Source organism: Camelus ferus, unplaced genomic scaffold (assembly GCF_009834535.1).
Source record: "Camelus ferus isolate YT-003-E unplaced genomic scaffold, BCGSAC_Cfer_1.0 contig313, whole genome shotgun sequence".
Taxonomy (NCBI): domain Eukaryota; kingdom Metazoa; phylum Chordata; class Mammalia; order Artiodactyla; family Camelidae; genus Camelus; species Camelus ferus.
The window spans coordinates 1072306-1099993 of NW_022588524.1; the positions used below are offsets into that span (position 1 = coordinate 1072306).

General features: G+C 55.1%; 1 protein-coding gene across 5 annotated transcripts in view; it reads left to right on the top strand.

The window, feature by feature from the left end:
* The window catches only part of GRB10 (growth factor receptor bound protein 10), a 112547-nt gene that overhangs the window by 72085 nt on the left and 12774 nt on the right, over positions 1 to 27688 (top strand). For all 5 annotated transcript variants that reach the window (XM_032476259.1, XM_032476255.1, XM_032476256.1 and 2 more), the window contains 7 exons: positions 11568 to 11724; positions 15629 to 15744; positions 16672 to 16740; positions 18310 to 18447; positions 19492 to 19602; positions 21036 to 21134; positions 27407 to 27484. In XM_032476259.1, the coding sequence (XP_032332150.1) occupies positions 11568 to 11724; positions 15629 to 15744; positions 16672 to 16740; positions 18310 to 18447; positions 19492 to 19602; positions 21036 to 21134; positions 27407 to 27484 (768 nt within the window). The remainder of the gene's footprint in view (positions 1 to 11567; positions 11725 to 15628; positions 15745 to 16671; positions 16741 to 18309; positions 18448 to 19491; positions 19603 to 21035; positions 21135 to 27406; positions 27485 to 27688) is intronic.

Consider the following 27688-nt stretch of genomic DNA (forward strand, 5'->3'; position numbering starts at 1 on the left):
GCATCTCTTGCCCTGCAGCCCGAGCCGGGGAGGGCGGGGGCGGCCCTGAGCGCCGACTTCACACAGGCCAGGCGCATCTCAGCCCGAGTCAGAGACACTGGCGCTGTCTCCACGCGCCCCGAGTTTACTCCAGTCCCCTCTGTATCTTATCATCCGCTTCCAGTCCGAGTAGATGCAATGTCATGGATCTCTGTCCGTGAAGGCAGCACACAGTGGCTTTGGAAGCCTGCTGTCCCCCAGCGGGGGTGGCCCTCCCTGCCCAGGCGCTCAGCTGCAGGGACAGCAAGGGACAAGGGCTGTGGTGGGGGACACAGAAGAGCCTGCCTGGCCCTGTCCTGTCTCAGTGGTTGAGCATGCAGCCTCTTGGATCTGGACGCCTTGCAGCGGCCTTGGCAGGTTTCTGGCTGTTCCAGGACTGTTTCCAGGTGTGTCCCTTGTGGTGTCCACAGAGGAGACTCTGGACCACCTGCATGTCAGGTTCCCCATTCTGTTCCACGCAGCTCAGGGATCAAAGTGGGGCTGTGCGGATGGATCGCAGTGCGGACCTCGGCGTGAGAGTGGGGTCAGGGCCCCATACCCGGGGTGCGCCCGTCAGCTCTGCGGCACAGTTCCCCCTTCCCATGGCCCCCGCTCTGGGAGGGTGACCCCCGAGGGAGTGTCCCAGTCACAATGGCCGGCAGGGTCCCAGGCATGCATCTCCACATCCCACACCCAGAAAATAAAACCACAGAACAGCCAAATCGGAGATGCTGTCCAGCTGACAGAGGCCAAGCAGGTGAGATAGCTTGAAGGGGTCCCCGAGGGATCCTGAACCCAAAAGGACCTCTGCCGCCTTTTCTAAGACGGACCCTAGTTGGACATGGGCTGGATGGGATGGGGCCTGTAAATCCGCCGGTGGTGGTGTGTCCACGGGATTTCCCGATCTTGACCCTCGGCCGTGCCGAGGAAAGAGACCGTTCCTGTCTTCAGGAAACACGCAGCAAGGGGTCAGGGGCCTGCTGACCCGTAGACAGACAGGGACAGAGGACTGAGGATGGGACTGAGCAGCTGGGGCAGATGGAGAGGGGAACCTCGAGGAGGCATGCAGGGAGACCTCACTGTACCAGTTTCTGCAGATTTTCCGTCGGCCTGATGGATGCTCTGCTGTGATGATCCGCAGCTTCCTCCTGGGGGGTGGGGGTGGGGTCCCCTGCATCTGGGAGACCTCAGGCTGCGAAGTGCTCCTGAGTGGATCAAACAGGAAGGGAGCGATGCAGTGTTTCCCCAACGGCCCCGCAGTGATGCTGCGGGCTGGGTTCCCGTGGGGGTCTGTACCGCTGACGGCTCAAGACCCCACGGCAGGGAAGGTCTCGTAATTAAACCTGCACCCCTCGCAGCCTCGTGTTTCCGTGCCCCCATTCGGTCTGTCTAATTGGTTTGGGTAGAGCTTTGTGCGCAGCTACCTGGGGGGTTTGGTAAGTGCACTCTGTGAACAGTGGTGAAGTCCTCCCCACACGCCGCTTCCCCAGCTGGTGGGTCAGCCCCCAGCTGTGGTCTCCAGGGGTTTTTTTGTTTTTTTAATTTTGGGGTGGGGTATGGACTTCAGAGAGTGGGACTGCATCTTTCCTGCTCAGGGGTTTTATAGCTGGAAGCACACGGGCAGCTCTGCAGAGCTGATCTGTGTCAGGGAGGATGTGCCTGTTTTGGATGAAGGGCAAATACGGCATGTGACATCTCTCTTGAGCCCCGGGTACATCTTGGCTCTCCCGGCTGGGGCCGATGCGCTGGGGGGGGACCCAGCTCTGTCCCGCTACTGGGGCCACCTCTCCAGGCACCCTCTCCTGTCCTGCCTGGAGTCTAACCTGGGCGCACACACGGTGCCCGGGCCCCGGGCTGGCGAGGCCAGAGGGCCGCCACTGCCCCCAAAGGATGCTGCCAGGCACCTGTCCTGGGAGGAGCTCTCGGGGGGCTGCTGGGGCCGAGTTTGAAGTGGGCCCCCGGGGAGATTGTGCACATCAAATGCTCACCTCCTTAAAAACCAGTTTCCAAGGAAGGGAAAAAAAAAATCTTAATTTTAATGTTACTCCGTTAAATCACTCCGGTACATACTAAGAACGTAACTAGTGGATGTGACGTGTGAGATTGTGAAACCGTGAACCGTGGGAGTGAAGGGATCCAGAGAATTCGGTCCTAAACCCAGTCCAGTGCAGCAAGCCAAGATAAGATGCATGTGTGACTGAAGCACGGTGCTGGAAACCGACACAACATTGTAAACTGACTAGACCTCAAAAAAAAAATTATAACTTATATCAGTAGAAAATTATATTTTCTCTTTTGAATAGAAAAGATACAAAAGTGTTCAAAAATACTTTTTAAGAAACTAGAGAAAATCCGTAATTTTGTCTGTTAAATCCTTCATCTAAATGTATATTGTTCACAGCAGAAGTATAGTTTTAAAGTAAGATTTGAAGTTTGTGGGATAAAATACGTTGAATTTGGGGGAAAAAAAACACAGAAGACGTCAGGGATGGGTAAGAAAAACTATTTTGATAGAAAAATCTGCAGAATCATGGCAGTTTGGGGCTCTTTCTTACTGTAAACAGAGCTGAAATGAGCATCCTTGGACGCTAAGTCCTTGGTCACTTAATGGAGCCGAGCAGGGGGATGGAGGAGGGGAGAGGTACATGACAGACAGACAGATGGACGGAGTCCCAGCACTGGAACTGCTGATTAAGGAATTTCTGTGTTCAGGACTGTGTGTGTGTGCACGTAAGGGCTGGGTACCCCATTCCAGCAGGACGTGAGCACCCCGGGGCCTGGCCGGTCCCCTGTCTGAGGAGCAGAGGGACCCGGGGGGTGGATCTCTTGTGTCTTGTGCCGCTGGCCCTGGACAGGCTGCGGGCACCCTCCCCTGTGACGGAGCAGGCGCCCGGGCGATCCATCATTTCACTGGCTGTTTCTGCAGCTTCCAGATGCTCTAGAAGGTACTTACTGAGCCCACCTGTGAGCAAAGAAGGGGGCAGACCGGAGGGAGGTTTGCAGGAGGGCGTTAGCTTGCGTGTTGCCCTGGAAACGGGTCCCCGTCCGACACCCCAGCAGCCGGAGGTGGAGGGTGAGGTGTCCACTGTCCCTTTGAGGTGCTTAACTCTTCGATGTCGGACCTCCTGAGCTCGTGTTGGGTACAACCTTCCGCTTGCCTGACTTTGGCAGACTTGTGCACGACTCTGGTCTCTGCACTTCACATTTCTTTCCAGCCGATCTGTGGTCTAACGTGAGCAGACCTGGGAAGGCCTGCCTTGTCAGACAGACAGACAGACAGACAGACAGACAGACGGCCCGCACCGCGGGCTGGAAATCCAGGCATCTCCCTCTCAAGCGACTGGTTTCACGCGTGTCGCCTGGGTTTTAGATCAGAACACGCGGTGATCCCAGTCAGGGACTACGTTCTGCTTTTTAAGGGAATTCGCAGTCATCGCTGTTCCTAACGCCTGGCGGTGATCAGTATTTTTGTAAATATAGAATCTCGCTGTGACGGTAGATAAGCTTACTTTCCAAAAAAAGACGGTGTTATGGGTAGTAGAAAGTTTATTGATATAAACTGCATTCCTAGCAGATGCAATTTGGAGATGAATCGGGATTTTGAGAGTGAAAATTCTATCTTCTTTGCAATCTCTTAGCCGTTTCAGACTCTCTCAGCACCTCAAATGTCACCGTTTTGTAAACTTGCAGTAAATCTGCCCGTCTTCCCAAGCTGTCCCCTTTCTGGATGTTTTTGGTTCTTTCCATCCGGCTGTGTCTCCTCCCCCAGCCTCACCCCAACACCAACGTAACGGTGGGGCGTTCGCGGAGGGGACCCCCGTGCGGGCTGCGTGGTGCAGGCCCGGGGATTTGCATGGAGGCTAATGTTCCGTCCTGGCTGGTCCGGGGCACAGCTGGAGGCCCCCTGTCCCCGAGAACCATGAAGGGACTGCCCACCTGAGTGCCTTCTTTTGCATCTAAGATCTTTCATTCACCCCAGCTGCGATGGCACCACCGGGTGCCTGCGCATTTTGGATCCTAAATATCCCGGATGGTGAAGATGTGGACTTGGTGCAAAAGGGATGGGGGCCCCCTGGTGACGGAAACAGCCTGACAAGGGCTCCCTCCCTCCCCTCCCACCACCTCTGTGACTCTGCCGTCTGCCTGTGGGGGACGAGACCCTGGTGGGTGGAAGGGGGAACCTTACATTTCGTTATTTTCACAAGACGTGTGTTTTAACCTTTTACTGAGAAATAACTTCAAACCTGTAGGGAAGTTGCGGTGACAGTAATACAGAGACCTCTCAGGGAGCCTTTAGCCCGATTCCCAGTTAGGCAGGCAGTCCCATTTTGAAGCACCTTCCCTGCTCCCGTATGCATGCGTGTAGACCGGTGCCCGTGTGTGTGACAGGGAGGGCGTTAGCACCGGTAAATGCAAGGACCCAGCCCGCACACCTTGTTCAGATCCCCCAGGTGACCTGCTCGTGTCCTCTGGGGCTTCTGCTTCCTGATTCATGAACCAGCGCAGGACCGCCCTTCGCGCTGGTTTTAGGGTGTCTAACGCCCTTCCCATGGGGCTCTTCCGGTTCCCGGAGCATCCTCTCTGGGTGGTGGCGGAGTGTTTCCTGGGGACTCCCGCAGTTTCGGACGTGGTGGGGAGACCCCAGGCAGGCGGTGCCCGTCCCCGGGCAGGAGCTCGGGGCACCTGTGACGCCGGTTTGTCCGGTTACACTGACCGTGGTATAATGCCTCCTGTCTGCTGTTTCTCCACTGTAGAGTTACAGAGGAAAGGGTGGTAATTTAAGGGAGTCAGGGGAGGGTGCAGCTCAGGGGTGGAGCGTGTGCTCAGCATGCGTGAGGTCCTGGGTTCCATCCCCAGCCCCTCCATTAAAAAAAATTTTTTTTTTAGTTTTTAAAAAAGAGGGGAGATATACGTAGGTGTACATATGCCCCCTTTCGGACGTAAACTGTCAGAAGCAATTTAAGGGAAGGTAACTTGAAACCACGTGAGTGGGTTTCTCTCCCTCCGGCTTCCGTTGTCTGGCTTTGTCCCACGCGGATGACTCCTGTCTGGTGCTTGTCACTGCGCCAGACTGTCGTTCTGCACTGACTGGCTGCCTTCGAGTTCACCTTTTAAAAACTTATGTATATACAGGGGAGAAGGTAATTAGGTATTCATTTTTTTAAAATTTGTATATTATATATATATACATATATACAGTGGGGGAGGTAATTTGGTATTTCTTTATTTATGTTTTAAAAATTTGTATATATATATAGTGGGGGGAGGTAATTCGGTATTTCTTTATCTTTAAAAAATTTGTATATATATATAGTGGGGGGAGGTAATTTGGTATTTATTTATTTTTTTTTAAATTTCTGTATATATATATATATATATAGTGGGAGGAGGTAATTCTGTATTTACTTGTTTATTTTATTTTTAAAAAATTGTGTATATATATATATATATGTGTGCGTGTGTGTGTGTGTGTGTGTATAGTGAGGGGAGGTAATCCTGTATTTCTTTCTTTATTTTTAAAAAATCTGTGTGTGTGTATATATATATAGTGGGGGGAGGTAATTTGGTATTTATTTATTTTGTTTAAATTTCTGTGTATATATATATATATAGTGCGGGAGGTAATTCGGTATTAATTTCTTTATTTCTTTATTTTTAAAAAATTTGCGTATATATATATCAATATAGTGGGAGGAGGTAATTCCACATTTATTTGTTTATTCCTTTATTTGAAAAAAATTTGTATATATATATATAGTGAAGGGAGGTAATTCAGTATTTATTTCTTTATTTCTTTATTTTTAAAAAATCTGTGTGTGTGTGTGTGCGTATATATAGTGGGGGGAGGTAATTTGGTATTTATTTTTTAAAAACTTGTGTATATGTATATATATATAGTGGAGGGTGGTAATTCGGTTTTTATTTCTTTCTTTATTTTTAAAAAATTTTTCTGTATATATATATATAGTGGGGGGAGGTAATTCAGTATTTATTTCTTTATTTCTTTATTTTTAAAAAATCTGTGTGTGTGTGTGTGTGTGTGTGTGTGTGTGTATAGTGGGGGGAGGTAATTCGGTATTTATTCCTTTATGTCTTCACTTCTGACGGAGGTGCTGGGGACTGGACCCGGGACCCTGTGCATGCTGGGCACGCACTTCACCGCTGAGCTGTGCCCTCCGCCCTGGTGGCCTGTGGCCGTGAGGAGGAGCGCCCCGTCTCTCCCAGGGACTCACGCCTGCGTCTGTGTGTTTACCAGCAAGGGCACCCTGGTGATTACGTTACCCCTCGGCTTACCGTCAGCACTGCCATTAATGGTTCTGATGCTCACCTGTCCGGTGGGGCTGGTGGAAGGAAGCCAGCTTCAGGCCGGTTCCCGTGTCCCTGTGGCACGTCCTCACCAGGGACTGGCTTGCTCCTTAGCACGAGGCTCCCCTTGCCCTGCAGTCGGCGTCAGGGACACCTGGGAGTGAGTGGTCCTCCGCGGGGGCCGGCCTGTGCACCGTGGGGGTCTGGCGGCGTCTGTGGCCTCTGCCCACTGGAACACGGTGGTGCCCGCCACATACGCACCGGCTGTGACGTGCAGCGACGTCTTGGACATTGCCACGCGTCCCTCGGGGTCAGAATCCACCCCCGCCCCGGTTCCCACTAGGAACCAGGGAGGATGTGCAGGAGACCTGCCCTCGCCATTGAACTTCACGATGAAGGAGAGAAAGGTGGTTTCCATTCTTCAACCAAATGAGGCAGGAAAAGTCTTAAAATCTGCTTTATTTCTTCCAGCAGCACAAAGCTGACAAGGCTTTATCCTGAAGACTTTGGAACCTACACAAAACCAGACAGAAGAGGGTGCTGAACCCCGTGTGCCTCCCCGCGCTCCACCACCATGTCACACCCCCGTCAGTTCCCCCTGTATGTTGTTTTGACCCAAATCCCAGCCGTCAGATAATTCATCTGTAAATAGTTTAGTATGTTTCCGTAAACAATTGTGATTGTTTTTTTTACACCAGGCCTGCTAATATGATTACATCTAATTCCTTCATAGCGTTAAAAAAAATCAACTAGGAATTGCGTTTACACAGCAAATTTGCAAGCCTCTGGCGGTGAGTTCCCTTGAGAGACACGGCTGCCCCAGGAAGGGGGCTTGGCTCCTGGAGTTCGCTCCCCACGAAGGCTGTGATCGCGCTGGAAAGACCCGGCCCCCGTGTTCACGCTGCAGGGGGACCTGCCACCAAAAGCTGCCGCCTGCCCCCAGCAGATCTGGAGGTGGACCCGAGTTACCAGGCCTCTGAGAGATTATCTGCTCAACCCTGCTGTGGGCAGAGGGCGCCCCACAGCCCCCGCCCCTCCCAGGGTGGACAGACGGGGCGTCACGGGGCGTCTTCCTGGTCTCACGGACCATCCCTGCCTCTCACTGTGGCCGTCAGCATCTTTAAATACAAAGCAAACTCTTCTAATTCCAGGATTTTCAACAACTGGACCGGAAACAGTGTAAAGCCCGGGGTGGAGCGCTGTGCCCGCACACCCTCTTTCTGGTTGATGCGGTGTTGGCGTGGGGGGCGTCTCGGCCCTGGAGCTCACGGGGAAGGTCATCTTTTAGGTGTGAAGATTCCCCCCCAGGAGGAGGAGACAAGCCAGTCTGTGTGGAATGACCCCTTACTGAGCATGCACTCTGTGACGGGCACTTCCGTGCGTTTCTCTGGGTCCCCCTCGCCGTCAGCCTGTGTGATAGTCCCTCTGTTTTGGGATTAACGATGTCAGTGGCGAACGGGAGATTGAATCCTGGACCGGTAGGCTCTGCGGTCCGTTCTCTGACTCTTGATCCAGAAATTCTCTCCATAATTGATGCCTTTAGGCAGTTTAGGGGTGGGGAGTGCGCAGTGGGGGACACGGGGACACCCAGGGAGAGGGGGCTGCTCAGAGCGCTGCTTGCTAAGTGGGGAGCTGCTGTTTGGGGGTGCTCATTGGCCTGGCTCACCCGTCCACTGTCTTAACAAATGCCCTTTTAAGGAATAGTATGTTTTCTGCCAAACACCCGGTCGTCAACACATGGACGTTCTTGGAAACGTTCGCCTTATTAGAGACGTACTTGAAGAAAGCTTGACATCAAGCAGTTTGTCCCAAGGATGTAATTAGACCCACACACTGAGACTCAGGCATAGAGGTGGGACTGATAAGCATGGACGCCTAGAAGCCGTTGACTGGACAGCATCGGACAATGTCACATTCAAGGCAGCCGTGCGAAAGGCACATTTCACAGGCCCTAAAGCATCAAATGTCACGACCCACTAAACGTCTACGGTGTAACGTGAAGCATCGCAGCCCGACTGCAGAACTGTGTCTGCACTCTGACCCTGGTCACGTCAGTGTGTCTATTTATGAAGACATGTGTGGAGAACCCTGGAAGGGCATGCTCTGGACTTGTGACAGTGAAGCTGGGAACTGTCTGTGGTTGTCACGTTTCTTCCTTTGTCCCTTATGTATTGTCCAGATACGTTACACCGAAAACCGATAATAAAAATCCACTATATCTGTGTCCAGTTGGCAGGGTTGACCTGCACTGCTTACAGGAGCATCAGGAGGGAGTTCCTGAAAAGCGCCGCCTCCATCCTCACTTTGAGAAACACAGTGAAACACGACCGAGAGAGCTCGGGACCTAAGATGTAGATCGGACAGCAATGAAGACCTAAGTCAGAGCAGACCCCCACTCGGATCCCCCAGGCCCTCTTGGTTCTGCATCCCGCCCTCGCTAGACGGCCCAGACCTGATGCACTGAAGATACAAACCCTGTACCTGCTTCCAGGGTGGACCCCAGCACCGCCCAGGTGCTGACTGAAGGGGCAGGGGGCACAGTGCAAAATGCTCCTTGCAGAACTGCTGGCATTCTAGAAGATTCTAGATGGAGGTCTGCAGATACTAACCACTATATATAAAACAGATAAACCACGAGATCCTTCTGTACAGCACAGGGAACTATGTTCAATTTCTTGCAGTCACCTATAATGGAAAAAGAATGTGAAAAGGAATCTATGTATGTGTGTGTATGATGGAGACCTGATGCTGTGCACCAGACATTGACACATTGTAACTGACACATTGTAACTGACTATATGTACGTCAATTGAAAAAAAAAATTGGAGAGCTGCTGGGTTTAACGGTGCTGGCTGTTCCAGCATCGTCCTTTGTGCATAAGTGTTCACCATGGATGCACTCATCTGGAGTTCCCAGCTGCCGGCTGCAGGAATCTGAACACCACAGACGTGGCCTTAGGACAAAGCACAGCGTAGATTTTAATGCTCCGACTATCATAGCCCTTTGAGGGGCCCAGCCTGGGAGCCTCAGGCACGCGAGGAGAGTGTTTAAAGAATCAGGTGCTGAAAAGGATTTAAAAACTGGTGCCACAGCTGCCTGGGGGCAGGAAAAGACGGGGTGGGGGAGGGAAATGCATTTCACCATCGTTTAAATTTTCCGGAGACCAGATCATTCATTGTCATCCCATGTCAGCTCACCGGGAAACTTGGGGAAAGAGGCCCGTTAGGAATACACTGGTCTGCGTGGCTGCATCTGACATGGGTGCAGAAGACAGGGTGGGAAATGCGAAAATGCAACTAGCAATTGTATGAACTCATTCGTAATTTCTAAATTCGTTTTTCTTTTACGTTCATGCGTTTGCCTTGAAAAAGTTTTTAACCTGTAGACCAGAGACATAGTTTCGCTGTTGAAATTAAACGTTATTTTCGTAGACCCAAACACATCAGCTGTGTTTGAATATTTGACTTGTTTGGAAGTAGGGTGACTTTGAGTGAGTGAGATGTAAGTTCTGGAAAAGACAGGAGTGGATTTCTTTAAAAATGAATGTGAGTTGTAAGCGGGTCCCTCAGTCCTGATCCAGCCACCCGGGTATCCCTCTGGGGTTGCGGGCTGGCTGAGAGGTGGCAGGTGGGGACGGTGGCCCTGCCCAGCCGTACGGCGCTGTCCCCCAGGCTGGTCCTGCCTCCCCTCCAGCCGAGTGAGCTCGAACTCCTCAGGGCCAGGAGCTGGGGGACGGTGGAGACGGCCCTTGTGGGAAGATGCCTTTCCCAGAGGACTTCACTCCCGGACTCCTTGCGGTGGAAATAAACACTCAGAGTCTGTCCTGGAGATAAACATTCAGAGAAAAGGGACAGAGAGCGAGGGAGCTGGAGCCAGTGCTTCAGGACCAGCTGACACCCGGGCCACGGACAGCCCCAGCTCCACGCTTGCCCCTGACTTGCAGGGAGAAAGATTTTGGAGCAGTTTGGCAGACAGCCCTGGATTCAGAGAGCACACGTGCTCAGGCCCTGAGCCTCCTGCCTGGCAGTTGGCTGCCATGGGGGGAACGGGCAGGGGTTTTGCTGGAGGGTGTCGGTCCGAGCGCTGTGCTGTCGGGCAGGGGGCACCTGGCGTCAGGGAGCAGTTGCATCCTGGGGAGGGACCTAATTGATCCGCCCGGCATGGCTTGATTTACTACCTAGGGGACCGAAGCCCAGGACAGACTGGCAGCCGCTTCCCTGCTGCCGGGAGACGGCCTGTCCCCGGGCTCGGTCCACACAGCCAGCCCCCGGTGGGTCAGCGCCCGGAGCTGGGCCTGCCTGCCAGGGACGGTGGGAAAGGCTGGGGACAAACTCCCTTCCCAGAGGCCATCTCGACTTAAAACGCCGTCTTGTTCCTCTGACTGCTTTTTCCATGCCGTGGAGGTAAGATTTTTTTTTTTTTAAGCATCTCGTTTTCCCTTAAAGGTCACACCCCGGTCGCTTCAGTAGCTGGGCAGTTTCCTTCTGACCCTCTGGGTCTCTGCCTGGCTTGCCTGGGAGCCGCTCACATGCAATGGCTTTGCACAGCCCTGGGAAGCGAAGCTTGCGCGTGATTTTGCAGGGAGAAGGGCCCAAAAATGTTGGGACTGTTTTTACGACGCCCATCTTTTTAGTATTTTGTATTTCCACGTATTCAAGTTAATTTCCCTCATCTTATTCCTAAGCCTCAGTGAGGAAGACACAGGTGGCGGGGGGCAGGAGGAGGCAGTGGGTGCTGACCGCTGCACCCCAGACCCGGGGAAGGGAGGCCAGGCGCAGTCAGTGACAGTTATGTCCCTGCAGTGTCCCCGCCAGGGTAGCCACAGTCTCTGTGTTGTCCTCCACACTTCTGCCTTCTCCCTTTGTCCTAAAATCCCACCTTCCTCTGTGGCTTTGTTTTTACCATCGGTTCAGCTGGTTCCCAAGGCCACCAGCATCACTTGAATTCTGCTGCCTCCTCAGACATTCCGTGGGGAAGCGGCTCGCAAGCTCAACTCGGGCCACGAGGTCCCCGGGGTGTCCCGGGTGTGTTAAGAACATCGAGCTGTCACCGTCCGTGCTCTGCACCATCCGAGGGGACCGGGGCCGGGGGCAGAGTGGACACGGGCTGGCCCTGCAGCCCTGACGCCGGCGGGCATCACCTGCCTGGAGGGACAGCCGTCCGTGGGTTGGAGCGCCGCCGTCCCTGAGTGTCCTGTCCGACTTGGCTTCCGTTCACGTGCAGGCGCCCTCCTTGTGTTGCAGGATGTCAGAGTCTTCAGCGAGGACGGCACGAGCAGGGTGGTGGAGATTCTCGCGGACACGACGGCCCGGGACCTGTGCCAGTGGCTGGTGTACCGAAGCCACTGCGTGGACGACAACAGCTGGGCTCTGGTGGAGTGCCACCCGCACCTGGGGTTAGGTAGGGAGCCGCCCGGGGTGCCAGCCCGTGTGGCAGCGGTCCCTGTGTCGTCCTCCACGCCTCTGCCTGTTCTCTCTCTCCTAAAATCCCGCCTGCCCTCTCCTGCGTGCTCCCCTCTGCTGCTTCCAGAATCTTCTGTTGGATGGCTGGAGCGGTAATTCCCAAAGGTCAGACGCAGGAGGAAGGGTCCCTCTGATTTAGCAGAAGCCGGCTTGCTGCACATCTCTGGTCTGGGGAGGGCAACCTGGAGGGGCCCCGGGGCCCCACTGTGGCATCAATGCTGGGGGGTCGCAGTGACAGTCTGCAGGAGGGCACAGGGAGAGCCCCGGGAATCCACGCTTGCCGTGGAAGCAAGCTCACGGACCCTTGAGTTTTACTCGATGTCTCTGAGTGGTTCCTAATGTTTTCACAGAGAGGGAGAAAGAGATACAGTGTGTCTGTGTGTGTGTGGTGAGAAAGCGAGATGATATTTTGTATTAATACGTACTATTTGCAGAACTCAGGTTTTTTTGTTTCTTCATTTTGCTCGCATGGTCTGCTTCAGGTAGAGAAGCTTTTCAGACTCTCGTTTAAATTCCTCTTGGAGGAAGTGCAGGTGCTCAGAAAAATCACAGGCACACATTTAAAACCAGAACTTCCTCCAATCGATGGCTGTTTTCTTCCATGTCCCCAAGCACAGAGGAGCGAGGCGGCAAACTTGTTCCCATAGTTTACAGTTTCCCTCATCATCTTTTTAGAAAAATTACTACGTTCAGAGGGAGCCTCTGGGTCTGGAAAAGTCATTGCACTCGGTAGCACTCTTGCTGTCCAGTCACAGAGCGGCTGGTAGCATCGCTGTTCTGTGGACACCGGCGGGCAGGCTCCAGCTGGGGACGTGCATGAAGGTATGGACCCCAGTGGTCCGGCAGAGCCACCAAAAGCGTCTGCTGACACACGAGTCATTTGGAAATTAAACAGTAGTTGGAACCCTGCCGTTTGCACATGCACACACGTGCACACCCATGCACACACACATAGATACAGACGTAATCCTAAGAGCATAACTTGCATAGTGGGACCCAAATATAATGAATCTTGTTGGAATCCCATTCAGACACCTGACAGCCCTTTTAGGCTGAGAGGGACCATGAAAGAAACGTGTGCGGAGATTTTAACGCGTGAAGTTACTCTTACACCCTTAGCGTTGGAAACGGGTGCGAATGCACAGGAAATTTTCACATGCACACCTCTTGAGAAGTTTTGGTTTGCGTATTTCTCGTGGCAGACCTTTGATTCCTGGTAGAGAAAGAGATTTTATGTTCGTTAAAACTTGGGAAATGACCCACCACGGGAAGAACAAATTATTCCGAGGGAGTAGGAAAAAAAAATGGTTGGGCACACGCGGTGCCCCTAGCGATATGACATTCCTGTGTTTGATTTTTTATTCTTTCTCTTATTCACAGATGGGTTAATGTACTCCCCTCTAATACATTTTCTTTTTATAAAACCAAGTGGAAAAGGGAGAAGTCAAATGATGAAAAAAATAAAAAAGAACTTTTGGATCAAAGTTTGGCAAAAAGCTGAACCACAGGCGTGAGATCCCCTTCGGAGATCCTTGCTCACTTTCCACCGCCAGCTCCTTTCTCGTGAGCTGATGGGGGGCACGTTTCCCTGGTGCTTGGCTTCTCAAAGCTCCCCCCCCCCCCCGACGCTGCAGGGTTTGGACCCACCGAGTCACGCCCTCCTGCGGGGTCCACGCCCATGGAGACCTCCCTTCGTGCCCAGAGCGCTCGCTGCATCCATCCCTGGACCTTCCCTGCCTGTTTGGTTTTTTTGGTTTGTTTGGGATCCAGACGCATCATTTAGGGTTTTTTAAAAATCAGTTAAGCTGTCACTCAGGGGAAAACCCTATTCCTCAGTTATCACCCAGCATCCGGCGGTCAGACGCCCAGTCCTGGGGGAAGCAGGACCCAGGACCCTGTCACTGACTCTCCCCATGGAAAGCCGCTTTCAAGTTGTAGGTTGCATGTCGCGGATGCTGCTGGACACCTGCACCTTCCCCAGGCCGGTGGCTCCGGCCAGAGGGGGGTCCACGCTCACGTAGCTGTAAGGCAGGCGGTTCCCTTAGGCCCCCGCCAGCGGGAGGATGAGTGGGCCCCATCTGACCGCGTCATAGTCCGTGTTTAGCCTCAGAAATTGAGCATTTCCTTGCAGCTCAGATACAACGTCCTTAACAGTATCAAACCTTGTCACACGCGGAGATGAGCAATGATTTCCAAGATGCAGGCCACCCCCCCGCCTTTTATTTTTCCTCATTTTACCTGCAAAAAAAATGTTCATTCTCGAAGCTGAACATCAGCAGGTTACCAGGTTGCATTTGGTTTCTTCCCTGTAAGTACAGAGATACTTTCTCTGATTGAAAGTCCGGGGAGAAGCCAGGGTTTGGTTTGCAGTGAGTGGCGTTGGGCCGGCCCCAGTGCTGGAAGCCGGTGCAGCCATCGGACCTGCCGCAGGTTCTTCTCTGCAGCCGGGGACCAGTGGGCCTGGGCTGGGTTCACTGGGGCTGCCAAGTCTGGCCCTCCCTCGGGTGCGTGCGTTTGCCGCCCATCACGGGAAATCCTTGGCAAATCCGGGCTTTAAATACATCTGCACCGAGGAACCATCCTTGGTGCATCAAAACCTAGGCTGGGTGTGCTCTGTGCACGGCCGTGGCCCGAGTCACACCAGCGCCCCGGTGGCGGGGACCTTTGTGGACCCGGATTCTCCCGCGTCCTGAGATGGCTTTGACTTGGAAACTGTCGCTCCACGCTTCGTCCCTCCTTGGAGGGGAGACTTTCTAGGGATCCAGCGCCGCCGGCTGCGCGCAGGGGTCGGGGGCTGCGCGCAGGGAGGCGGGGCTGCGCACTGTGGGGCGGGGGCTGCGCGCAGGGGGGCGGGGGCTGAGCTCAGGGAGGCGGGGCTGCGCGCAGGGGTCGGGGGCTGCGCGCAGGGAGGCGGGGCTGCGCGCAGGAGGGCGGGGGCTGCGCTCAGGGAGGCGGGGGCTGCGAAGGGCCGACGGGGCCCTGGTGGGCCCCTTCCTTAGCATCTCCTCCCCTATCCTTGGGTGTCAGCTCGCACGTGGAGACTGCCATGGGTTTGCTGCTGTGGTTCACCCCGCTGTGTGACCAGCCTGGTTCCCCGTGGCCCCGGGACAGCAGCTTTGAGGAGACACGGTGGCGGCGGGGGGCGGGGGGGGGGGTGTCACACCATCAAAGCAGAGCAGAGCCGAGTCCAGGACCTCGTGCTCCACGTGGAACCAAGCTGTTCAGAATGTGCGGGAAATGCCTCCCCGGGGTGATGCACAGAAGCCTGTGCGTGCGTGTGCGTGCGTGTGAGCACGTTTGCACGAGTGCAATCCAGTGTGTGTTTCCTTCCCAACAACACAACCGGGCTGTGAGGACAGCCCTGGGGTGCATCCGGCTTCCAGATGGATGTGTGCCGTTGTCGCCCGGCCGCCTCCCCTGTTCTGCTCCCCGACGCCCTTTCAGGCAACCGACTTTTGTGGAAAAGCCCTTCCCCACCTGCCTGGACACCCTCTTTGCTCAGAGCCCTCCCACCGTTCTTTATTTTTGGGTGTTTTCCCAAATTTTACCGTCTGTCTTCTTTCCAAGAGCTGAAAGTCCTTCATTTAAAGGCAGAATCACTCAGTCTTGATGCTTCGTTGCTGCGAAACTGAGACATAATGTAAAATTAAGGGCTGACCTGAATTCCTCCTCCAAGACCCCTGATGCCTTTGGTAACGCGTTAAAGAGAGATTTCAGTTCACCTGAGCTGTTGACCCCACCCTCCCTTGCGATGTTTAAAGAACAGAAAGTCACCCAGGTTTGCAACTGGCTGTGAAGATGTCCTGAGGGCTCTCTCACCACGTGGCACTTTTCCTCCGCAGAGCGGTGCTTGGAAGACCATGAGCTGGTGGCGCAGGTGGAGGGCACCATGGCAAGCGAAAGTAAATTTTTATTCCGGAAGAATTACGCAAAATACGAGTTCTTCAAGAACCCCACGGTGAGTCTTGCGGCTTGGGGTGTGGGGTTTGGAACCTGAGTTCCATCGTAGCCGATGACACGACGAATGACTCGGGGGTGGCGGGTGGCGTTTGAGAACCTGAGCTGCTTTTTAACTTGCTTGAAACTCCGTCTCTGAAACTTAGTTCAGCGTGTTTGCACCGGCGGAGAATAACCATCAGCCACGGTGGGACGAGGGGTTGGTCTCCAAACGGAGAGACAGGAGAAGGGCGGGCTTTTTCAGTTATACTGGAAGGTCTTTGTTAGATTGAAGCCACTTGGTCAGATACTCGGCCAAATAAAAAGTCGCTCTTCTCTGCAAATAGCAAATACTGTTTTGGGGTGATCTGCGGAGGAGTAAGTCGGGAAATGAACACGAGGCGTGTTGAGCTGGTCTCTCTGGTTCTTCTATGTTTCCAAGGGCGGGATGCCTGCATTGTGGGATAGCAGGGCGGGGACCCTCGTGGGTACCTGCACGCACCCCATCCTCATCCTGAGACCCAGCGGTGGCAACTGGGAAGCAAGACCTGCTGCTTTTATTGAAAGGAAGAAATTTGATGACTCCTTTTGGGCAGCGCACCAGAAAAGGCCTCTTTCTGTCTGTTGGGTCATCTCCTAGTTCTGAGAGGCCCTCCTCCCGTGCCGTGCGCCTGTGTCTCTGAGTCCGGGCGCGCGGCAGCCCTCTGCGCTGGCGCGCCCTGTGGGAGTCAGTGCACGTAATAGACACTCCAGGCTTGATCCCGCCTTTAAGGACAGATGCATCATTCCGCCTCTGCGTCGAGGCTCACTGATTTGTTTCCACTTCTGTTTCCCGTGTGTGACAAAGCCATAAAACAGACCGTCATCTTAAACACAAACTGCTCATCATGATGTTTTTAATCCCGGCATTGAAACTGACCTGGAACCTGTTTGTTTTTCCACGTCCCAGAATTTCTTCCCAGAGCAGATGGTGACCTGGTGCCAGCAGTCAAACGGCAGTCAGAGCCAGCTCCTGCAGGTACGGAGGGCTTCTGCACTGCAACTCCCTCGAGCAGTGCTCGGTGGCCTTGTCAAACCTGGGAGCAACCGCGTTCTTCGTCACCTGTGAGCCTGGGCTCCCAGGGGGTTTAGAGTAACCAGATGCAAACGTTTACCCGGGAAAGCCCTGTGTAGCTGGGCGCCTTCAAAGCGAAACAAGAATTTATAGACGAGATAAACTGACTTAGAGGCAGTAGGGCTGGGCGCTCCCGGGAGAAGCTCCCGGCTCCTGTGTTCCCTGCGAGGCCCCCAGCTCCCCTCCCTCCTCCAAGCACACATCCCTGGAAATCCCTATGAAAGTACTTGGTCCACTTTATAGTTGAAAAAAAAAAAAATGATTGGGTGGCCGTAAAATCCTTTTGAAAGTAATTTATTGTGCTTTAAAGATAAGGACCCCTGTCTGAATGGTCTCCTGGCGTTCTAAGGTCTGTTCCAAGAAAACCCGGCCCTTCCCCTCCCGCCCCCGCCAGCGGACGGGCCAGCAGGTGCGTCCCCGCACTTGCAGCCTCTCCCAGGGAAGTCGGGGGCATTGCCCTGCACCCCTAGAAACGTGTCTCTGAACAGAGCACGTGAGACAGTGAACAGTTCACTAAGGCGACCAGCAGGCTCCACAGTGGCACCAGACATAGCAGACCACTGACATTTATTTTCTTCCTACGGAATCCTGCTCCGAGCCCTCCCGTCTCTGGTTCGGGGCTCAGTGACTTGTTTCTGCTGCTGGGAGCTGACTGCGCTGCCCAGGGGAAGCCCTCCCACCCGAGCGTTTATCTGCTCTGCGTGAAAGTTGTGGATATTCCGTGATCACGGGACGGGGCGGTGGTCCTCCATGGTTTACTGGCCTGATTTGAGATGATGCGGTGCTTGGTGGGCGAGCCCGGCGGTCTGTTGAGGCCCCAGAAGTGCTGGCGCGGCTGCATCAGGACCGGTCCAGCAGGCCCATCCCCACCGCAGGAGGAGCTGGGTCCCTCTGAGTCAATGGAGGGGACCCACCAAGGTCACCCGTGGCCACCCGGCTCCCAGACCTGGCCGCCCGACCTCTCCTGCCCGGAGAAGGAGGTGCTGCCTGTGGAAAGAGTTAGCTGGGATGGGGGGCGTTCCCAGAGGGGTCTCGTGCAGACAGACACGGTCACACAGCTTCCGCTGGCGGGGACATGGCGACAGTGACGGGGCCCAGGGGCCTCTCCTAGCCCTCTGTCTGCCCCAGCTCTGGTGGTCAGACTTCATATTTCACGGAAACCCAAAATAAACAGCAGGATCCTTAACACGTACTGTCTCATTCGGGAAGTTAGGACGCTGTGGTTCTCGTCAGTGTCAGGTCCGCTTGCTTGAGGGTGTTTAAACCCTAATTACGTTCTAGGCGACGCCAGTTTTGATGGGATTTTTAAGACTTCTGATGGGAAAGCGGTCCTTTGAAAACACTCAGTTTGACCCAAAATAGGAAGATCTTAGTCATTGGTCGGATATTTCAGTGTGAGTCACGCCAGGAACGTATCTATGTTAGTCCTCTGCCGTCGGCGCCATCTGACCCGTAACGTTTGCCCTTCGGCAGACTTTTCTGAACACCAGCAGCTGCCCTGAAATCCAGGGGTTTTTGCACGTAAGGGAGCTGGGGCGCAGGTCCTGGAAGAAGCTGTACGTTTGTTTGCGGAGGTCCGGCCTCTACCATTCCACGAAGGGAGCTTCGAAGGTGAGCCCTAATTAGAGCGGGGAGTCTGGGAGGCCGGGAGGCGTCAGGGGAGGCGCAGGCTCCGCTCCGGATGCATCTGGGGCTCCTCCAGGCTCACGGCTTGGTGACGATGGTGTGACCGCTCAGAGTGGCTGGTCTGCCTCTCTACGGGGAAAACCGGGTGATGACATGGCCCTGGGAATCCCCAGGCTGCGTCATCCCACTGTCACCATGATGCTGGCCAGCCCGGGCCCCTCGGGGGGCTGGGGAGCAGAGCCTCCCGGCTGCCAGAGTCCCTTGGAAGGTGCGGACTTCATATCCATCCTTTGGAAGCTGGCATCCTCACTGGCCCAAAGGACATGGAATAGATCACTGCCACCCTCATGGCGATCTGACGCATGGGACCGTAGACGCTTTGCAGAAAAAAACTGCGGTTTTGCATGTATCCCCGGTGGGGAGAGGAGGGGAGGGATGGAAGACAGCTGCAAGCCTCTGAAGAGAGTTGGGGCGTTGCAGGCTTGCCTTGCCGGGGTCTCCTTTGGGGTCTTGGCCCCTCTGACCTGCTCCTCCCTGTCACGTCCGAGTTCGCTGAAGTCACCCAGCGCGTCCCTCTGCTGGTGGGGTCTTCACCTGCGCAGGGAGGAACGGCAACCTCCTGATGGCCGAGCTCTGATGATCACCAGAGGCTTCATTCTCCACAGGGCTGAACCCAGGGGTGGGCTGGGGGGTCGGGGAGGAGGGCACGCGGCGAGCTTTGATGGGACAGTTGGATTCAGAGCGCACCGCATCGCAGCACCGTGTGGCTCCCGCATTCGAGCGTGTGCCCTGGGACCTGGGCTTCCACGCCTTCTCCTGGTTTTCCCTTTGAATGTCAGGCCCCTGGAGCTTGGATGGGGCAGCCTTCTGTCTGCAAACTGGGGGGGGGGGGGGGCTGGGAGGATGTGGTTTTAATGTCGCACTTGCCCCCCACGGTGGTTCTGAGCGGCGGATGGACCTCAGAGGGGAGGCGGCGGCCCGTGGCTGCGCTGAGCCGTCCCCCCGCGTCAACCTGACCCCCTCCCGCAGGAGCCCCGGCACCTGCAGCTGCTGGCCGACCTGGAGGACAGTGGCATGTTCTCCCTGACTGCCGGCCGGAAGCAGTACGGCGCCCCGACGGACTTCGGCTTCTGCATAAAGGTACGCTGCCCGCTGCCCGCTGCCCTTTCAGAGAGCGTCCTCGAGCATCTGCACGCCCCAGGCACTGGGCTCGAACCGGTGACCTCCAGCTCTTGCTGGATTTATCCATTCCTGTGAAAATGTTTCTCGTGTGCATATGATGTGTTGGTCCTGGGGTGGCTCAGAAGCTCAGAAGCAGAGGATGTGACGGGGGGCCCAGTGGGTCGGAGACCCCCAGCCTGCCACCTGGTGGCCCCAGGGAGCTGAGCGGGCTGACGCCTTCGGTGTGGGCTTCCAGTCACGGGCATAGTGGGATCGGTGACCAGAGCGCCAGCTCACTCAGACGTGCACATACAACACGTGTGCACGCATTGCACGTGTGTGTGTGCACACATGTAGACTGTGTGCATGCCCGTGCACACATACACACCCGCCTCTGTGCGCAGGGCCCCCTCTTCTCCCGGGCGAGGCCATGGTCAGGTTGGTCATCGCATTGGCAGGTCTGTACCCGATGCCTGCTGCACACGGGACGCTCTGCTAGGACTCTGACGTCCATCCTCTTGAGTCTTCCCAGGAGCTCCAGGGTGGGAACTGACCCAGCCCCGTGGCCCATGTCCGGCCCAGCCCCCTACCCGGGCGAACTTCCGTGCCAGCGCTCGACCCCGTCCTGAGGAGGAGACGGGGCACAGGGAGCCCGTTCTGTGCTAAATGCCTGCCATCTGCTTCTTTGGGTGCAAGGAGTAGGAGTCAGACCCACTAATGGCCCGCAGTGCGCTGGGCGCCGGTGGGAAGCAGCCTCGGCGGGGGCCGAGCCGGAAGCTGGGGGCTCTCCCCTCCAACCGGCCCCTGCACTGCAGTCCTGGCTTCCCCGGGTCACCCCACGCAGGGGCTGTCACTCCGCCCCCTCGGGGTCCCCCCCACCCAGATTCCGAGGTGGGGAGCTGGGCCAGTGTCCCCCCCAGCGCTGCCCCTCGGGTCTGGGTCCGGGGGCTCCCGTGGTGTCAGTCCCTTCCAGAGGGTCCATCCTTGGGGCCCCTCAAGCTCCCCTGAGCCCCCTGGGGCTTCTCCCCTCACCTGCTAACCCCACATGGCCCTCCCTGCAGCTGCCTCCTCCGTCTTCCCGGGAGGGAAGCTGTGGAGCTGGGTCCTTCTGGAACCCAGGAGCGGGGAGCAGGCCCCCTCCCCACATTTAGGGTCCCCCTTGTCCGCGTGACACCCGCCACCTCCTCAGGGATGGCTTGCTTCCCTGTTTGTCCCCCTGGAGATCCACTGTCAGGGGGACGGCGGGGCGGTGAGCGGCGCTCGATGCCATGCGCGCACCTGCCCTGTTCCCGGGACCCCCCGCTGGTCGTGCGCCAGGGGCGGGGTGGGGTCGGGGCTCAGCCCGGCCTTGACCCTAGGGGTGCTCTGCGCCCCTGTGTCACGTTCACTGGGTCTTGCTCTATTTCCTTCAGCCGAACAAAGTCAGGAGCGAGGCCAAGGAGCTGCGGTTGCTCTGCGCCGAGGACGAGCAGGGCAGGACGTGCTGGATGACGGCGTTCAGGCTCCTCAAGGTACGCGCGTGCCCCGTGGCCACGTGCATCAGCCCGCGTCTCCCCGGGAAGGTGCCCATCTCCCGGCGTGCGGTCACCGTGCTCTGGTCACCCAGGGTCCCCACACACTTTGTCCAGTATCTCAGAGGCTTCTCACAGAGGTGTAACATCCAGGGGGTGGGAGCCATCTCCCCACCTCGGCCCTGCTGGCGTCGGGGGCCGGGCGGCGGGTTGTCCTGCGTGGTGTAGGACACTTGCCAGCTCCCTGGCTCTCCCACGAGACGCCCATAGCACCCCCCACCAAAAGCACCTCTGGACATCACCAGGTGTCCCCAGGCGCAAGTCTCCTGACAGTAAGTTCTAGAAGGGACACCGTACAGTGTGACGGCAACGCCAGGGCAGTTTCGTACGCTCTTTATCAGACGCTCAGTGTGCAGCAGTGGGGGCACCTCACTTTGAGGTCCCACGAGATGTCCCTTGGCACGCAGACACCCCGCGTGTCCGGAACCTCTTAGGGCCCCGACGTCCACAAAATTTAAGTATCATTCTTGTAAGAGAAGAAGGAATGTAAAGGATGCTCCTTTACAAGCTGGTTTCAGCCCAAGTGACCTTCAGCCGGAGACGCGTCCTGTGAGTCACCGGGGAGGCGTTCGGGGGCGTCCTCTGCCGCTGGGCGGGGAGTCAGCTTTCCCCTGGGTTCTCTCGTGGGGGAACCTCCAGGAGACATTATTAACAAAAAGCAGTGTGCAGAAAGTGGATGCGTTCACTCCGTTTATTGTGGGGGGCGAGGAGAGGTGGAAATGCCTGTTTGATTCGCTGGCATGCGTGTAAACACGAGACTTCAGGGGAAGATAAGGGCTACCCTGGGGTGTAGACGGGGCAGCGGGGGAGGGGAACCTGTAAGGTTTTATATGTTTGTGTGATTTTTTTTTTTTCGTCTGCAAATATATAATCTGTCTTGGAAAAAGCCAGCAGGGAAGCTGTGCTTGAGGAGGGCAGGGGTCTCCCTGGGTGTGGTCGTCACGTAACTGGGCACAGGCGGGAGCGGCCTAGCTCCTAGCAGTGATGAGGACGGGCTTCGTCGTCGGTGCCAGCAGCACGTGTCCCGTAAAATGCTAGTGCGACATCGTGGGTGTTTCAGAGCGTGGACCGTGGCCCAGGAATCACGTCCCACTCATCGGCTCCTCACGCAGCCCTGTGATGCACACGGGTGACCACCATTGCAGTGCCGAGGACAGACCTGAAGCCCGTCGCCATGGCCTCCACTTTTGCCAAATGCCACTCCTGCAGGGGGAGGGGCCTGGCCCTGTGTCACCCACCATGTGGCCGCCGCAGGACCTGGAGCCCGTCTCACCGGACACAGCAGTAGGGTTACGCCTCCCCATCCCGGCTGGTGACACCCCGGGGCCTCCCGCCCCTGCCGAGCAGCCAGCAGCAGCATCCTGGCGTGAGCGCTCCTCCCAGACAGTGCGAGTGTCCTCCGTGCCGGCGCCGGCTCGAACTGCCTTGTTCCGAGGGGAAAGCATGATTCGAAGACCGGGTTCCATGCGATGCACCCGCCCGTTGCCTTGGGAACAAGGTGTATTTTGTTCCAGGGATTGACAGACACCCTTTGAAGGAACCCTAAACCGCCTCCTGGGCAGAGAGACAGGGCGGTAGTCGGACCACAGGCTGCGAGGACCTGACCAGGAGGGCGTCCCGCCGCCCACCTCCCCGTGCTCGCCCTGGGCCTGCTCCTGGGTCCTGGGCACCACCCAGCCCGGCTGCCCCCCGGATCCTCAGGGCTGGGGTGGCCTGGTGCTCAGAGCTCAGTGGATGCTCAGAGAATTTGAACTGAACGGAAGTGGGGACCAGGCCAGACTCCCATCTCTGGCTTTGACCTTTCCTTTTTGGAAACTGCCTCTCGCCTTGCCTGCCGACGTCCCAGGAGTCAGCCCACGACGGTGCCCCTGCCAGGGCTGGCACAGTCGGCCGGTGGGGGTCCGGGCTAGGATTCTGCGCCATCTCACGGGTCCAGGTCTTGGGCCTCCGAGGGGGTCTGGCCGGCACAGACCTGGGCACCGCTGTGTCGCATCCTTTTGTGGTTGAAGGGAAGATCCTGCCCACAGTACGTGACGAGAGGTCGCTCCCAGCTGTGACTCTCCGACACCCTGGTCCCCATAAGTGGGTCAGATGTGCCGTGTCCGCGCGTGGAGGACGTGGAGGACCCACGCCGGATTCTTAGTTTCATAACCGACGTCAGCCTGGGGACCCCGGGCCCCTGAGGCTCTGCCTTCGCACTGTCCCCAGCTCCGTCCAGGAATGAGGTCTGCGTGACGGTTAATATCGCTGTAGCCATTTGGATCGTGTTAAAATCCCAGGGCTTTTTTGAGAGGAAAGGCTTGCTTTGAATTAACCTGGTGCTTTCCTGTGCCTTGAAGCACCGACACAAGTATAGTTTCTTTAAAAAAAAAAAAAAAAAAGAAATTATAACCTAAGCCTGCAGAGGAGAAAAGTGCTCAACTTACAGGCACTCTTAGGGCATCAAGCTGCAGATATGACCCGGCTTTATTCCGCCACCTCCCTATCGTATTGTTGCGTAAATAAATTCATAGATATTTGGAGGCTGCGCAAGGAGTATGAACACTTTGTTAGTGACCTGCCATCTTCTGGAAGGTTCTTAAATGGCCGTGGAAACTCTTCCCCGAGAGAAGGCTCTTGCCCCGTCAACACCGGGCCCTGTGATGAGCAGCTGCTTTGGTTTCGAGCGACCTGACGCTGGAAAGGTGGCCTGATGAATGTGCAGGAGGGCAGCCGGGGACACGTGGGCGCCTCCTCCCACCCCCGGCACAGGCGCTCGGAGTCTGGAAGGACGCGCCTGGACCGCGGACGGCTCCCAGCGCCCTGGGGTGGGGTGCAGAGCCGTCTGGGAGGGCTGAGAGGTTGTGCAGAACCGAGGCAACGCGCTGGTGAGGCTCGCTGCGTGCTGGCCAAGCGCACGGCCGCGCTGTGTCACCCTGTGGGATCCTCCCGGGAGCCTGGAGCAGGGCCGGGCACCCCCACCCCCCCCGCCAGTGCAGGTGGGGAGAGAGTCGCAGGAGATGGGGCAGCCGGGACTCCGTGCCCCGCGGGTGGCACCCCATGGGACCCCCAGGTAGGATGTGGGCGCAGGCTCGGGCGTGTCCAGCCGTCCCATCCGGTGATGCCACCTGCCTGCTCGCTCACGCCCAACTTCACGGCCTCTCTGGACCCCACCATCCAGGCACATGGTCCCCCAAAGCCGGTCCTCTCAGTGGTGACAGTTCGAAGAGACACATTCTCTCGTCAGTCCGTGGCGGAACAGAACAGACAAGGACGTTGCAGCAAACTTCCCATGAAGCCAGCTGTGCTCGTGGCAAAAGCTTTATTCTTCCGCCTGAGATTTGTCCTTTTCAATTAATCTTGAAATCACCTTAATTTTATAAAATAGTCTCGATCCGGTGGTAGATCAGTGGTTAGTTTTTGGTTTGTGGCTCTGTGTGTGTTCTCTTATTTGGCAAATTAGTTGCCAAGCCTTAAGACAGTCACAGATTTTGTTCCCCCCAAGTTTTCTTTGTTTTGTTTTGTTTTGCATTTATCATACTTTTTTTAAACATTTTTTATTGAGTTATAGTCATTTTACAGTGTTGTGCCCCCAAGTGTGATTTCTCTGTGAAATCTAACAGAATGGAAGTCCCTGATACAGACCTTCCTTCTCCCCCTCCCTCTTCCCTACAAGATGATCCGTCTCGTCTAGTGGTTCCCAGTTTTATTTTTATGTAGCAGAACCCTTTTCCCCACTCAGGCAACTTCTGAAATAGATTAAAAGATTGAATGAATTACACGGCACATCAGATCCCTTGTAAGTGGCAGGGAATCCCGGTCTCAGCGTCTGTGACAGCAAAGACTGACTGGGACCTGGCAGGTGCAGCCCTGTCTTGAATGATGCCAGGGAGGCAAGGCAGGGCCGGAGGGTCTCCCGTCCGCAGTAAATGGCACGCACCCTTTGACACAGTCGTTGGTCCAGCCTGCTCCTCTGGTCCCACCCAACCCCAGGAGCCCAGGAGGAGCAAACCCGCTGCTCCATGGTAAAGCACGGCCAGAAACTCCTGGCGGACGGGCCAGCCGCTAGCACACGGGTGCTGTTTCAGTCCGCCGTTTGCGGGTTCTCAGAAGCGCATCGCCACTCAGAAGCGGCTTGGGGACCCAGCCCTGCCCCATCCCTTCCTGCACCGCCTGTGTGTGCGCAGAGCCCCAGCCACACCGTCTGAACGGCAGGAACAGACGCCTTTCTTCTCTGCACCGACAGATGGAAACCAGGGGGGTCAAACTGCATCAAAAGTAAATTTTTCTAGTGGGAACAGTGAAGGCACACTGTGCCTGTGCCCAGCTACCTACCGTTGCATTTTAAATCAAGATGAAATGGACAGTCTTTGCAAAAACAGAAAAACCTTATCGTTGACTGAGAAACCCAGAAGGAGAAATTGAAGGATTTATAAAAAAAAAATTAATTTCTCGAAGTTTTCAGGAATATGCAAGCTCTGTGCTGTGTGAACTGTCACAGAACCTGGAGTGACAGTGACCTGAATGCTGAGGTCTGGGTCACCCGCTCGCCTCTGGGGCTGAGCTGTCCATCAGGAACGTGGTCGGACATGACCTCTTAAGTGGGGACTCACCCCTCGCCACACAGTTCCCTCTCCGCTAGTACCCGTGTGACACCGCCACGTCTCTGAGTGCTGACTGCAACACTGTCACTCCCTCGGGGTACAGAGCACACTTTACATTCATTTTGTGTCCGTGGAGCTGAACCCAAGAACAGGAAGCATTTTTGGACCATGACTCCCAGCCTTTGTGCACTCTCAGCAAAGAACTAAACTTAGGTTCCCTCTCACGTAAGCAGATAAAGATTAAATGTTGAATTAAATTCCAAGACAGCACTGTGCTGTGCACCAGAAATGAATGCAACGTTGTAAATGAACTGTCTACCTCAATAAAAAAAAATTTGTTTTAAATTCCAAGGTAAAAGAATTGGCGTTTCGTTATTTATGTTGCTATGTTGTTTAGCGCGTTAATGTGATGTGTGTTATGTATGCGATGTTTCTGGACGTGAGCAGCAACTCCTCGGCACAGCCAAGTAGACACTCTGCTTCATGTAGAAACATCCCCGCCGTGTCTTTACACACAGAAGCCAGACAGCAACTGTCACCTTCTTTCTTTATCATTTCAGAGGGTCACATTCATTAGACGTGAGTAAGAAATGAGAAACGTATTACAAAAGAAGGGGAAATGCTTCTACGGTCAGACTTTCTTTTGAAGCAATGGAGGAAAACATAAAGAAGACTGGTGGTGCTATAAACGTTTCTTTAAAACCCACTCCCGTGAAATAAGAAAAAAAATACAAGATAAATAACTTATACTGTAGCTTGTACACAAAGGCTTAATATTTAAACTTAATATGTACACTCTAAAGAATTTACACAAATTAAACTATCACTCTGACGGCTCTAGGGTTTGTAAATAGGAAGAAAATGTGAATTCGTAGCTGTGGAACTGAAGGTAGTAAATGCAGAAAACGTTCATCTTCTTCAGTAATTAAGAGTAAACATAATAATTAAAATTACCCTGCAGTAAGGCACAATTGTGTACCTACTGAAAAGGCAAGCTAGGTAAACAGCTCATAGGTCAAGGACGAAATACAGAAGACAGTTTTTAAGTATTCTGAATTGGCTAAATGTAGAAATACGACAAACTGCAGCTGAAGTTGAATTTAAGAGGTAAATGTTTAGTCTTAAATATATTTTGGGGGGAAAAAAAAAGTCAGGCTTGAAATCAGTGACCTAAGTGTCCCTTTCAAGACATTTTAAAAAGATGATTGCACAACATTGTAAAATGACTATAACTCAATAAAAAAAATTTTTTAAAAATTAAAAAATAAAGATAGAATTGTTGAATTCTTTAAAGAAAAAAAAGATGATCGAATTAAGACCAAAGAAGGGAAAAAATATGTATATAAGCACACAGGTGACTCAGGGCGCCCCCAAGACCACCCTTGGCATCCGTCACTTACCAGAAGGACCAGTTCATCAGTGCGTTGGTACCAGGAGGATCAGAACTCAGCGAGGCGCCTGGGCTGGTGGTTATGGGCTGTCACGGTCCTTGAGCTCAGGGGGCTCTTGGCAGGGGGTGCCTGCTCTTCTGTGTCCGCGTGGCTCTCGGCGCCGTGGCTTTGCCACGTTCTGGGGCTCTGAGAGCCCCGGCGAGCCCCGTGACCGACGCCGGCCTCCCCTTCCCTGCAGTACGGGGTGCTCCTGTACGAGAACTACCGCGTCCCGCAGCAGAGGAAGCCCGCGCTGTCCCCGTTCTCCACGCCGGTGGTAAGTCGAGCTGCCGTCCCCCAAGTCCCGGTCCTTCCCAGCCGTGGTGCCCGGGGCGCCAGGAGCGCACTGCGTCCTGGAGAGGCCCGCGCATCCGCCGCCTTGCGTTTCCCAGCAGGGAGGTCTTGCTGGAGCGAATTCCTCCACCTCCCTTCTCCCCATGCCTGCATCTCCCCTCGGGCTTGTGTCCTGAGGTGGCTCCGT